Source organism: Syngnathus scovelli, chromosome 8 (genome assembly GCF_024217435.2).
Source record: "Syngnathus scovelli strain Florida chromosome 8, RoL_Ssco_1.2, whole genome shotgun sequence".
NCBI classification, from domain to species: domain Eukaryota; kingdom Metazoa; phylum Chordata; class Actinopteri; order Syngnathiformes; family Syngnathidae; genus Syngnathus; species Syngnathus scovelli.
The window spans coordinates 8,143,416-8,156,939 of record NC_090854.1 but is presented as its reverse complement, the minus strand read 5'-3'; the positions used below and the strand labels follow the sequence as shown (position 1 = coordinate 8,156,939).

General features: G+C 44.4%; 1 protein-coding gene across 3 annotated transcripts in view; it reads right to left on the bottom strand.

The window, feature by feature from the left end:
• The window catches only part of tanc1b (tetratricopeptide repeat, ankyrin repeat and coiled-coil containing 1b), a 51,252-nt gene that overhangs the window by 22,533 nt on the left and 15,195 nt on the right, over positions 1–13,524 (bottom strand). For all 3 annotated transcript variants that reach the window (XM_049727819.1, XM_049727820.1, XM_049727821.1), the window contains exons 3-4: positions 10,697–10,897; positions 4,485–4,589 (exon numbers count right to left, since the gene is read on the bottom strand). In XM_049727819.1, coding sequence (XP_049583776.1) covers positions 4,485–4,589; positions 10,697–10,897 — 306 coding nt within the window. The remainder of the gene's footprint in view (positions 1–4,484; positions 4,590–10,696; positions 10,898–13,524) is intronic.

The following is a 13,524-nucleotide window of genomic DNA, read 5'->3' as shown; positions in this document are numbered from 1 at the left end:
TTAGCATGACTCACGTTGGGACACTCTGACTGCCACGCTCCCCAGAGTGCACTGCCAAATGCTGTGCTCTGTACCATCAAGCTGCTGATCAGATGCTGCACACCCCAAAAGAGAGGATGGGAGTCTATGTATGTGTGTGTGTGTGTGTGTGTTTGCTTTCCAGGGCTTTCTGCTTGTTTACAGCGCTCACCTCTGAATATCAATGAGTGGACACAGGTTAGCTACAACATTTTAACAAACCAAACCAAATTAGTTTGGAAATGCATCCACAAGGCTGATTGTTTGTTTTGAATACTCCAAGTTATAAAATAAATGATGAGTGATTTATGTCTCTTATCATGATTATCTTTTTGCTTGGTGTCGCCGATCGTATTGTAAGCACATCTGTCTGCAAATCACGATGTCATTGAGCAGATGTTTTTTGTAGATCTTGGAGGGGAAAAAAACCCAACATGTATAATCCTTAGTTTTGCTTTTAAGATTGAGGCAGAAAGCCAATGCAAATAAATTATCCTATTTATCCACGGCGTCATCTATGCTGCTCAAATACGAAATATGAAAGACAAATGAGACAGAAGAACAGATGGGAGGAGAGAGAGAGAGAGAGAGAGAGAGAGAGAGAGAGAGAGAGAGAGAGAGAGAGAGAGAGAGAGAGACGGAGGCAGACGTCCAAAGTACACAAGCTTATTACGCTACTCTCCATCATCAACTTGCTCCCCCTTTTTGCCTTCATTTGTGCCTTCTTCTTAAACTCTCCTTCTCCTTTTTTTCTTGTTCAACACACTGCTGGCAGTGAATTTTATTAAACGCAAGCTTGTCCAGTGGCAGAAAATTCTACAAATTAAAAGCGAAATAAGCATGAAAATATTTGAAGTAACTGGAAATTGTATTTGCGTAAGAGTAAAAATTATTCTTCGAAATAATTACTTTATAGTAAGGACTGAGACTCAACTTTTGTTCGTTAGCATGAGGCTACGCTAATGCTAATGGTTGTTATACTGTGTCTTTGTTTTATGACATTTTTGACAATAAATGTCAACTGGGGGTGGTCTTTTGCTGCTTATTGGCGCTTATTGTAAAGTGGGTGAACAATTCCAAGTACATCATCTGCTCGACAGTATGGTATCTCTAGCGCATGACCATTAGCGTTACCATTGGCCAATAAACAAAAGTGTAGCGGGTCAAGGCCTTGCAAATATATCAGCTTAGTATACGAGTGTCATAAAAGTGACCACCGACGGCAGTAATGAAAGCGATGGCGCACACTGAGCAAGGACACGGGAAGTCTGGGCGTCTCTTTAGGGATTCTGCTCAGCAGAAGGATGACATTAGCATTATGCTGTGCCATAAATGAACACGAGATTTACAGGCGCTGGCTTGGCGGTATCTTCCGGAAAATGGTCCATGCTCAACCGTGCGCCGAGTTTAATGAAACATCAGCCTGCTATGATTGCCTCAAAAGGTTCTAATTAACTCCTCTCGCCTTGATGAATCCCGGTTATTAAGTGACCCCATGTGAGCGCCCGCGTGATGACATTGGGCTCATTCAGCACATTTGGAGCTCTCCTTTTTCCGCCTTGCCACAATGTAATGGAGAGACTTGGCAGTTAAAGTAGAATCAAAGGTGAATTTAGCGGATGTGGTGGCGATCGCTCTCCTTTACGGCAGATTTATTATCTCATTCAGCCGTCTGGATTTTGGTATTCCTTGATGGCGTTCTTGGAACGCGCGTGTGAGAGAAAACACCAAAGCGAGGTTTACGAGCAGGTGTGAAATGGCGTTCTTGCAGTGTAATGACGGAAGAGTGAAGAAAGGTGGAGGATAAAGGAGGACGGAAGCGTGAAGCCGTCTCGGGCCTTCTCCCCGCTGAGAAGACAAGCCAGCCGCTGCTCATTAGTGGCTGGAGCTTCACTAGCGCCACTTTAATGAACCCTCGACGAGAACAGTCATCCTGTCTCCTTGTTTTGAGTTTAGGGGTACCGGTGATCAGCCCCCTTGAAACGATTATTGTGCATTTTCAGGCTAGGAAAAACAACCGTTAGAGCCTTCCAAAAATGGCGTCCAGTGAGACGTTAAACCACAAGTAGGGAGGTTGAATGTCGGTAAAATGAGTCCCGATGTTTCAGTCAGTGAGGACTGTGCCAATTTGGCTAAATAACCGGCTGATTAATTACAAAAATATTTTATGAATAAAATAACTTCCTCTTGACATGACAATAAAGATGAATTGCAGGCAGAGCATTTGACTGTTTTATGCTTTGTCCTTTACCGTTTGTTTTACTTGTTATACCTAAGCGATAAATCTGTAAAAATTGACCAATTATTTTTTATTTTTTTAATCGGCTGATTTTGATGATTTTTAAAGCGCAAATGTCAATCTGCCCTTAACGAGGACCACCCAGAGACAAATAATGTTTAGTCCCCTAAAAATAAGCAGCATCGATTAATGAACGTTCATCAAGTGACAAAAACGGCAGATGTGAATTAATATCAACAAATAATCTCGAAGGCCACGGCCAGACATGAATTATCACTACCCTCAAGTAGAAAAAGAAAATCCATCAATATGAAGAAATATGACTCGGTCAAATCAACATACTCCAAAACATTGCATAAAATTGGAGGTGGAATCGGAGCGAATGATATCGTGCATCCTGTTTTGGGCTTCGTCGCCACCTGGTGGCAAGGTCAGGCGCGCATTCCACTTCAAATTTGATTCTTTTGTGAGCAGACCAAATCAGCGCGTGAAGAAACAGGTTTTAAGTCCGGATCTCCCTAAAACGGGGAGGTCTTGGAGAGACCGTGAAGATTGACAGGACCTTACGCTCGGACTTGATTGACTGAGACAGCGAGACCACAGCTGAAAGCGCACAAAGACAGTTGACGGACAGTTCCGGATCCACCTGTGTAGCCAAACGTGCATTTCAAGGAATGTAAATGCTCTCCAAGGCACATCGCTAAAATTAAAAAGCACGCTCACACACATACTGTGGGAAACTCAATCTCGTCTCAAAGACACAGCAATGTGACACAACTCTACTGGAGGTCAAACACATGTTTCCTTTCTTGGCCCTGCCTCTCCCAAAAAAAAAACAAAAAAAATCCGCACGAAAAGCTGTAATCATACAAGAGAGCGTGGCCGGGAACAAAGCGAGATCCACAACAAGTCGTCTGAGTGACTAGAGGTCAAAAAGACATTGTCCATTCCTGGTTGGATCTTTTAATATCTTGTGCAAAGTTTATATCGTCGTGTGCAGGATCTCATATTGCAGCTGCGCTGTTGCCATGCAACAACATTAGCGTTTTGAGAGTGGCTCATTGTGGATAAAGACTAGCGTAAGTTACCTAGCAGCCCCAATTTCCCAGCGAGAGTGGGGGTCCACTCATTTATTTCACAACTGCAGGTGGTTGCTTTAATAAGATCCGGGCCGGGCCGTTTGCTGACCTTCCCTCAGCCTTGTGACTTACAGTAAGTCGAACCTCTAAATTGAAATGCCCCAAGGCTTAAACAATTAGAACCGCAATTCCCAGCCCGCAAAATACGCACTTGGAAATCACGAACCCTCAAAACCTCCTGATGAATAATAAAAAGGAACATTCAGGGATGTCTTAGCCGACCGAGTCCAATTAAACGTCTCCATATTTCCATGAAATGAAAAAGTGGAGCTGCTGAAAGTTATCTCCCTTGAGAGTGCCAGCAAAACACGGCGCAGCTGTCATGGGGTAACATTTATCCAGTCTCTGCTATCTGCTGATAGCCCGCTGCCAGCCCAAACAATGTTGTGAACCGAGCTGAATGTCAAGATGGAAGCCATGTGAGCCTCCTTTGGCTAAAAACCACAACAATTTGAAAAACAACCAAGTCATTGGCTCTCATGTTACTCACCTTATAAAGCCACACACATTCAAAGTCACATGAACATTTTTTGCATTGAGGTGATGGAAAAGGGTGCTAGAAGTCCTTTATTTGTTTTGCAGTTGCTTAGAGGTCCTCCGGCATCACCTCCCAAATTTGTGTTTAACGATGGAGCATCCACCGAAACCATAAAAGCTTACCTCACACAAAAATGTGGAAACAAAACCACATGTGCATGCAGAGTCAGTGAGAAATGACTTAGTGAAGTCAGGACATCACTGAGAGAACGCAGCGCTTGGGTGAGACAGTGCGTCGGCGCCGCACGCTGGAAAATGGACCCGTCTGTAATACAAACACGCGCTTTCAAATAAACACGCCACCCTTGTGTTTGTTTTAGGGCTTGCGTGACGGGACTGGGCTCAGACGCCGTGGTAGTTCCACGGGGATGCGGTCCTTGCCTTCTGGAGACCCGAGACCCCAACCAATTCTTTTAAAAGCAGTTCATTTCCATTTGGGGGCATATGTGACTACGTATATAATGAGGATGATCACTGTTATATATAAATATTTTTTTTATTCCACCGTACAATGAAAGTTATCAGATGAATGAAAGAAAAGCAAAACTCACCATTGCGGGTTGATTCCTTATTCTCGCCCACTTTCCTTAGCGCTGATACAATGGCATCGGAAGGTACGCGAGGACTCTCCACATACTTGGGCTTCCTGACCGGACCTGCCGCCGCGAACCAAAGAGACAGAGAGAGCGAGCGAGGCAGGGAGGGAGGAAGAGAGAGAGAGAAGGAGGGAGTGCACAAGAGGGCAGGAGGAAAAAGAAAAGCCAAGACGAGAGACGTCAGAGAGAGAGAGAGAGAGAGGGTTATTGCTGAATTAACATGTTCCAGATGGGATGAGAGGTGGTGGTGTCTCAGTTGGACTGGCTTGGCCATACTCCGCTGCTAACAAAAACACACATGCACACACACACACGTACGCACAAAGTGTCGCTAGCAGCTTTGGTCTGTCTGACAAACCCAGAAATTGTCTGCGTGGCTAGAGACTCCCGCTAACACATTGCTAGCTAGCTCTGGGAATTTAACCGACAACAGGAAAGCACAGCAATTAGCCTCTTAGTGAACTTTTTTTTTTTTTTAAGAAGAGATTAAACACACATGCACTGCTGGGGGAGGAACAACAAACAGTCTGGCATTTTTCCCCCCTCTCTCTTTTGCGTTTCCCTACAAAAGTATGCCCTCCTATTGCTGTGAGGATACATTTGACAGGTGCTATGGGGCGGGCAGATCTGGGACAGTCGCGCAGGGCTTTGATGAGTGTCATTAGCGAGCGGCTAAGGTCAAACGACTGCTCTGTTTTAGGCTCGTAACGTGGCAGAATTAGAAAATCCTCAACGGCCGCAGCAAAGTGCAAGCTCCTCATTAACATCATCGGTGATGGGTTTCGTTCAGGGATCCGGAATGCCCCTAAATTGTTGCATTGCGCCGATAAATTTTATGATTACTGTTCTCTTGGTTGATCGTTTTTGTAAAGTTGTCTTGATGCAATTTGGGCAAAACAGAGTGCAGTGTTGAGCTATAAGCCATAAAACCCCAAGGCAGCACAATTCTGCTCACTACAACATTGGCATTGAAAAATGAGTTTAGAACATTTCCCATCCCATTAAAAATCATATTATTTATTCATGTGACATTATTTTTCCCTTTAGTCGACCAATGAAATGGAATTGAAAAACCCCGTCTTAGCATTCAGTATCACTTCTTCCAAAAGTGAATGTTTAGCATATACCCCCCCGAGCTCTGCGGTTGCGGGTTTGAATCCAGATGCCGGACTTCTTCTGTGGAGTTTGAATGAATGGCCAAAAACTGTGAATAATTAAAAAAATAATAGGGGACTGTAATGCCAGCAAAACCCTCAAAGTGGAGAGGACCATAAAACATCAACAGCATGCATCTAAAAATCACAACAAGCTTGTGTCCAAACAGATGCCCAACTATTAAAAGGAGGAAAATAAAAATACTTTGAAAGTCATGGAATGTCTGTATTGTATACGGAACCCAGACGTAACAGGATGGTGATGAGCTATTTCCTAATAGCCCAACTAATACAACTTCCTCTCTCCTTTTCCCTAAAAAGCATCCTTGGAATCAGATAAAACAAACCCCTTGAACTAGAGCTGCAATCACCCGCAGCGGACGTGGTGGTGGTGGTGGTGGGGTGGGTTTGGGGGGGGGTTAAGAGGGGAGTAGGAATGAAAGATGCAAAAGCAAAGACTCGGCTAAATTGGACTCACAGTGCCATCTATGGATGTGCGACGTGAATTGCACGACGAGCAGCAGCAGTCTCATAGCCCGAGGGAACTTTGGGAGCCAGAGCTGCTGCCGTCAGAGCACAAAAACAAACACGGCTGGTCTGGTCATCCAAACAGGCGTAGTGATGAATACAAAAACTAGCTTTACTTTAGCTAATGTAAAGCCAAATGAGACGACATCGCGAGTCTAAAACTCAACCAATCTTCATTTATGGATGGTCAGGCGCATTTGATCAGCCATGAGTCACATCGTTGCAATTAGAGTGAAGATATACGCCACAGGTCGCATTTTATTAAGGAACAATAAGGGAGTACTGTTGGAATAATGGAAAGCATATGTTTGAAGTTGGCGTTCGGTTTCCATGACAACTAGCTATTACAGTATAGGTGCTTTTAGGAAACATCTGAAGGCAGAAAAGTTAGCCAAGTATATGTAGCTACTGTCTTAATACCATTTCTGCTCTAGCGAATATTAGCTTATCGTATGAGCGTTAGTTAGCCTTGTATGCTAGCGAGTAGCGGTGACGAGCCTCATTATTTATGTTCAACAGTTTAACGAATAATTACAGTTGTTTATGTGACATCGTGGGTTTAGGATTGTTTATATGTTATAGAGGAAGGTTGTTGATGCTTTATGGTCCTTTCTGTTTTAAAGGCCATCTTGTGGCAGAGTGCAGTCACTTTTTGGTGGCAGCAGGAGGATTCATGACACTGTTTACCAAGCGTCATCATCATCTCACTTAATTTATATGATTCACAGGTATAATTACACAGAGGGTGGGTATGATGTCACTCTGTTAGCAGACACGACATCTCGCCAACATACCCGGCGGGGAAAATGTGAGTCTGATTGAGGTTTACGTGATACAAAGTGAACTAAATGATGGCGGAAATGAAGGCTCACTTCTGGATTAGAACTTTACAGTACAGTCAAGTTTAGTTGGGAAAAGTTGTAAAACAATAGAAACAGCATTCCTTACGTTAGGTCAGCGTAGCTGGCATACGCTAGCAAAAATATGTTAAGAGACGATTGTCACGTTTGTCAAGTGGAATGACAAGACAAAAAACAGATTGTGCTGTGCCAAAAAAAATAAAATGCCACAAAGAGCACTGCAGTGAGATAAAAATGGACATTTTTATTTTACAGCCGGTTATCAAAAAGTAATATCTGGTTTTGAACGGGTTGCAGGGTTGAAATGACCGCTGGCAACAATGGTCACAAACATCACACGACATCCCATTATCAGATGTGTCAGAAAACGGATACTCGGGAGACGGCGTCTCGTTTGTCGCATCTCAGCGTTCTATCTCCAACTCAAATGTGACAAATCAAAGTCGAGACAAGCCTCCTGGGGAGGCAAATTACAAACGCTTTATTCTGAGTCATCCTACTGAGCGGCGGCAGAAAACGCAAATGAGGAGAAACATATATTTTGTCACATGTCGATAAGAGCTTGTTAAAAGCGCCCACTGCTTTTGATTTTAAAAGTAGCTAAAAATATAAACATCACGAGGTGATTTTTTTTTCTCCATCCAACCACAATAAGAGAACATCTTGTTCTCGGATGATGCCGTTTTTTCCCCCCAAACATTCTTCAAGATGGACTCCTGACCTTGTTACATTTCATTTCACAATGAGCCACCCCGTCGCATTTACACATCAAAATGGTCACAATGGTTGCCTTTATGCTCCAAAATGTCAGCGCTCGCACTTGCCGCGCTCGCTTCCAATTCGGATTGATTGTGACTTAAATGTCTTATTGCGTGGGTGACTCCTGGCTAATTGATCTACTGAGCGGATAATCCATTCGCCGCAGTCGGGGAAGCATTACAGACGTGGCTGGCGCTTGGTGCTTTTTATTTTTTTATCCTGGTGTGACGTGATTGATGATTCATTAGCTTCAAACAGCCAGACATATTGCCATTATAGCCGCAGGCTCGGGCAATTTCCACACTTGGCAGCTGTGAGATTGTGACCAAACTGAACTGTATGTTTAAAAGTCAAACGCGATCTCATGGCATGCAAGATTTGTGAATTGCGCTTTTACTGCGTATTTTGTTCCCTGGGATAAAATAAATGATCAGTAGAAATAATTTCTCAAGCAGATTGGGATGGAAGAAAGTAAGCTCATTATGGAAGTCTGTAAGACTTGTGCTAATATCAAAAAAGACCTTGAGAAAGAATTTTTTTTTTGCCACTGTCAGCATAGTTGACAAGGTGAAGCTACAGCGCAACAAATAACCTGTATAATGTGGACTCCCAAGTGGACGGGTACATAGTCTTGACAGGATGATGGATAGTTTAACATCCTCATTCATGAAAATTTATTCAACTACCAGGGAATATATTTGATTACACTTTTAATAAATGGGAGGAACTAAGTATTTCCCGGCCACGACCCTTTACCGCTGCCTCAGGAAGGAAACAGACCAAGAACACCACTTGAGGCGCTGGGATGCCAACGACCAGCAGGAAACAAGAACAAAGACGATAAACAAACAAGACTACAAGACTGGAAACAACTGGGGCGGGGGAAAAAACCCGAATACCAAAAACGGGTATTTCCGCCCAGACTGAGAAGCAAGCAAAAACATTTTTTTACACAGTAACTTCTTACAGCCATAAGAGGTCACTGTGGAGACATGAATGTCAAAAACGGGAAACACCACTAGGAAGATTGACTGATAAATGTCTCAACAAGCAACTCTTAAGCTAATTTACAAAGTCACCAATTACATTGCCACAAGTTCACCACAACGCTTTTGCATAAGTGATCTATTGCCTGCACGTGGGTCATTGACTCTTTACAACAAAACGTCCTTCCTCGGCTTTTTTCCAAAGGCTTGTAAACTATTAATCCCAAAGAAGCAAAAGGTGCTGGTCAACACATGGCACACTTGTGTGTTTCATGGCTTAGCTGATCAAAGCGCTGGCGGCCGGCGCCACTGGGACTTTTCAGCTCAGGCATCCATCAAGCTCCTACTTAAAGTCCAACGCTCGGTTCTCGGTTGGACTAATTTCACTCACCGGAGCTCTTGCGTGGACTATGAAGTTTTAAATGTACACAACAGTGAGCAGATCAATGACCTTTTTTTTTTTTTTAATTCCTCTGCATACAAGTAAAACAACTCCCAAGACATTATCTCTTGGAATGAGCTGGCAATCCACATCTGCGAGCAGCATGTAGACGCTCCTTTGATGAATTCAGACTTCAAAATGTCGTTAACACGAGCTTGCGAATTACACACGGAGAAAAAAAGTGCAGTTTCGAAATGCGGGGTGACTGAAATAGGCAGTGGCTTGTTACCGAGCACATTTGACATGGTTGAGCTTGCGTGACACAAGAAACGGTGCACGCCTTTAATTTGAATGCATTAAAATGAGCTTAGTTGGCGATGTCACTTTGTAAAGGAACATAATGCTATTTGAATATCCTGTTGTGTGATTTTGCCATTCCTCGCTGAGGATAAAGAATGCGTGACTTGAGTTTTGCTATACTGTACATGCTACTTCTTAGGTGTTTCCCAATATGTGTTAGCATTAGCATGTTTTTTTGATAGTTCAAACAAAATTTTAAAAAAAAATTGCCAAATGCTCGCATTGGAAGAAAGTTGTGTCACTCTTATCTCAAGGCTTCCCAAAACAAGACTGTTTCTATTTTTTTTTTAAATGGCCTTGTGTCATCAAACCCCGAAGGAAGACAATCACAGCATGCAGACACAATGTTTTCGTCGCCGAGTTGCGACATTTCCTGCAAGATGTGTTTATTAACTGGAGGTGGGAACTCTCCCCTGTGGGTTTTCACAGGTAGCTGTAAAGATAGTAGAACCGCATCCATAGACCATCTCCCCCCCCCCCCACACACACATTTCCTTGGCAGGCCTCCACAACATCACTAATTTGTGCAGGATTTTATTTTCGTACGACCCTCCCGAGTGGGCAGTTATCGCCCTTTTCCTGCCCGAAAGGCGCTTTACACCTTTCTGTGGTTCAGTATGCGAATTTGGTCGTGCCATAGTTGGCTTTATTATCACAAATCTATGCTAGCACAAACCTGAACATGCACATCTGGACTCAAACAAACTCCTAAGAGATAAGATAAAGCCATAGTGGATAGTATCTGTCAGTTAACTACACACTTCTTGAGAGTAGATCAAAGTTTGAGCCGGAATAAACAAAAGCCAGAAAGCGGCACAGATGAGCACCACATGTAAATTGACCACTTAAAGGATTTTGATCCTCTTTGTCAAGATTTCCGCGACAGAAAGCCTCAGGTTTGTACAAGTTCAGCTCCAAAGGTAGCCCCGGTGGCTTTGAACGCCCGCGCAGCTGTTGACAAGATGATTCTTCGTCATGGCGGACAAAGAGAGACGCACATCTTCTTGCCAGCCGGCGGAATGTAAACATACGGAGCTGATTTAAAGGAGGGATGAGCCGGCTTGTGAACGTTCGCCTTTTCAGAGACGAGCAAAAAAAAAATGGAATGAGTTGTAAAAGGATGGCAAGAAAAACATACCCGGAGATCTTTTGCTGGGCCGTAAAGGCAACATGAAAGAATGTCGTGGAAGAAGAGGCGAGGAGGGTAGAGACATGGACGCTCCGTTGGCCAGGCTTAGTCTGAAAACATCATCTGGAACATTTGGGTGGCCGCTGCCGAGGCCTGCGGGCAGGAGGTTTCCTTCAGGTGAGAATCGTCTTTGGGCATTGTGAACATCTCCTGTTAGGGGAAAACCAAAGTTGTGCAATATTAGAGATTTGGTCCAGTTCAACAATGTGTTTTTAGTGGTATTATATGAAATATGGCTCCACAATTATTTTGTAGGCCTAAGTAAAAATTTGTGACCTTTACACAACTCAGAGATTCCTGATCGCTTGTTTTTGCTTCCATGTTGAGTCTGAAGCTTGAATGCCAGGAATGTAAAGCCTTGTTTCCACTTTCCACCAAGTGGTACAGTCCACTTCAGACGCTACGAGGTAGCGCTCGGATCAGGAATCGGATCAGTTTTTCCACAATTCAATCCCAACGTCCTCTTAAGAGTTTCCTGACACGTTGTAAAATGTATTATGCCGGAAGTATTATTTTCAATACGACGCAGGTGGAGGTGCGTCAAATTACTGAATCAAAATTGAAAACCTTGAGTTTCATTTCAGAAAGAAAATTTATGTCAAGTAAAGAACTTGACATAAATTCTCTTGCACAGATGATTTACTTGACCTCCAAACGTGCTAATGATTTTACCCGACTCTGCTCAGGAATCCAAACCCAGGATGTAAAAACCAGACTTTGTAAAATACACTCCTGCATGGAAAGACCATTTTGAGGATGTAGCCAGCCAGGCAGTGAGCACGGTAATCAACTGTTTGTCTGCTGCCAAAGTTGCACGCTCATTATGGCTACAATTAATATGGAGAATGAGCGACCTCAAGATAGCATGTAATCCCTAGCTAATAACACGTCAGCACGCCTAGCGCAGTAAACCGCAGTAATGACAATGACTTTGCGGCAGAGAGTAGCTTGGGTAGACGTGCAATGATGTCTGCAGTCTCAACTACAAGTCGCAAACATCTTTTCGCATCCCCGCTCCTCCCCTCGGGGGACAAGTGGTGTTGCCGGGCTAATGAGAAACAGAGAGCCATTTTGTGCAGGCTCCCGCCACAAGAAAGGAGACACAAAGCTGTCCTGTGTTTTTTAAAGGGCTCCTAAACAAAGATGAATGCCAGACACAGGAAGCGGAAGGCTTGCAGTGACACCTCTGCGTGGCCTCTGACATCCAGAAAAACCTGTGAATGTCCCAAAGGTGTTTTAGCCAAGGCCAGGAACTGCTGCTGCCACCCTGACCTGTGAACCCCAAATGCGTTCATATATGAAAACCACACAACAGGAGTATGAACGAGAGCAGTGCCTTGAGGTGTAGGATTAATAGAAAGTCTGATCCAGCCCAAGAATTAGATAATTTAAGTAAATAATTAAAAAGTTAATCAATTATTCCTTCTGTTATGTGTGTGCTATGTCCACCAGGGGGCAGTATCCCACATACTGAAACAAATACATGACAAAGTCGCAATTATTATTTAGTCACAGTAGATAAAGAATATACGCCTGTGAATATTGTAACTCTTTCTGTGTTACTGCACCGCTGGTGTTCACGTATTAGTTCCTTAAAGGCATATAACACCGCAGCACCAATGCTAGTTTCGTTAGCCCGCCTATTGTGTTTTGCATTATGGGTTAGCATTACGCTAACAGACTTTCAGTTGACTTACCGTATTTTCCGGACTATAAGTCGCTAGGGAGTATAAGTCGCACCAGCCATAAAATGCCCCAAAAAGTGAAAAAAAAACATACCGTATTTGCCGGTGTATTGGTTGACCTTTTTCGATCCAAAATCGACCGAAAAAAATCGACCTCGACTTATACACCGAGTCATAAAATTTAACTTCGTATTCATCGCTTTAAATGTGATGGTAACCAAGGCCGTTTCTCATGCATCTCATTGTGCGTTGCACTTAGAAAATTTGAACCGGGCGGCGTGCGCGAGCTCGCCGGCCGCGATCTCCTCCGTGGTGCTTATAAAGTGCCGATCCGCTCGGCTTGGAGCTATTTCCGGCCTCCCGTTGGTGCCGGGCGGCGTGCGCGAGCTCGCCGGCCACGATCTCCTCCGCGGTGCTTATAAAGTGCCGATCCGCTCGGCTTGGAGCTATTTCCGACCTCCCGTTGGTGCCGGGCGGCGTGCGCGAGCTCGCCGGCCGCGATCTCCTCCGCGGTGCTTATAAAGTGCCGATCCGCTCGGCTTGGAGCTATTTCCGGCCTCCCGTCGCGCACGCCGGCCGCGATCTCCTCCGCGGTGCTTATAAAGTGCCGATCCGCTCGGCTTGGAGCTATTTCCGGCCTCCCGTTGGTGCCGGGCGGCGTGCGCGAGCTCGCCGGCCGCGATCTCCTCCGCGGTGCTTATAAAGTGCCGATCCGCTCGGCTTGGAGCTATTTCCGGCCTCCCGTTGGTGCCGGGCGGCGTGCGCGAGCTCGCCGGCCGCGATCTCCTCCGCGGTGCTTATAAACAGCCGCATGCGCACGGCCTCCCGGAATTTGAACACATTTCGTCAATAAATTTCGCATATTGAATTTTGAAGTTTAATATAATGCAACAATTGAGCTCGACTTATACAAAGGCTATATCATAAAATCGTAAATTTCCGTCGAATTTTAGGGGGTCGACTTATACACCGAGTCGACCTGTACACTGGCAAATACGGTAAGTCGCTCCGGAGTATAAGTCGCATTTTGGGGGGCAATTTATTCGACAAAATCCCACACCAAAAACAGTCATGAACGAACAACAACAGGCT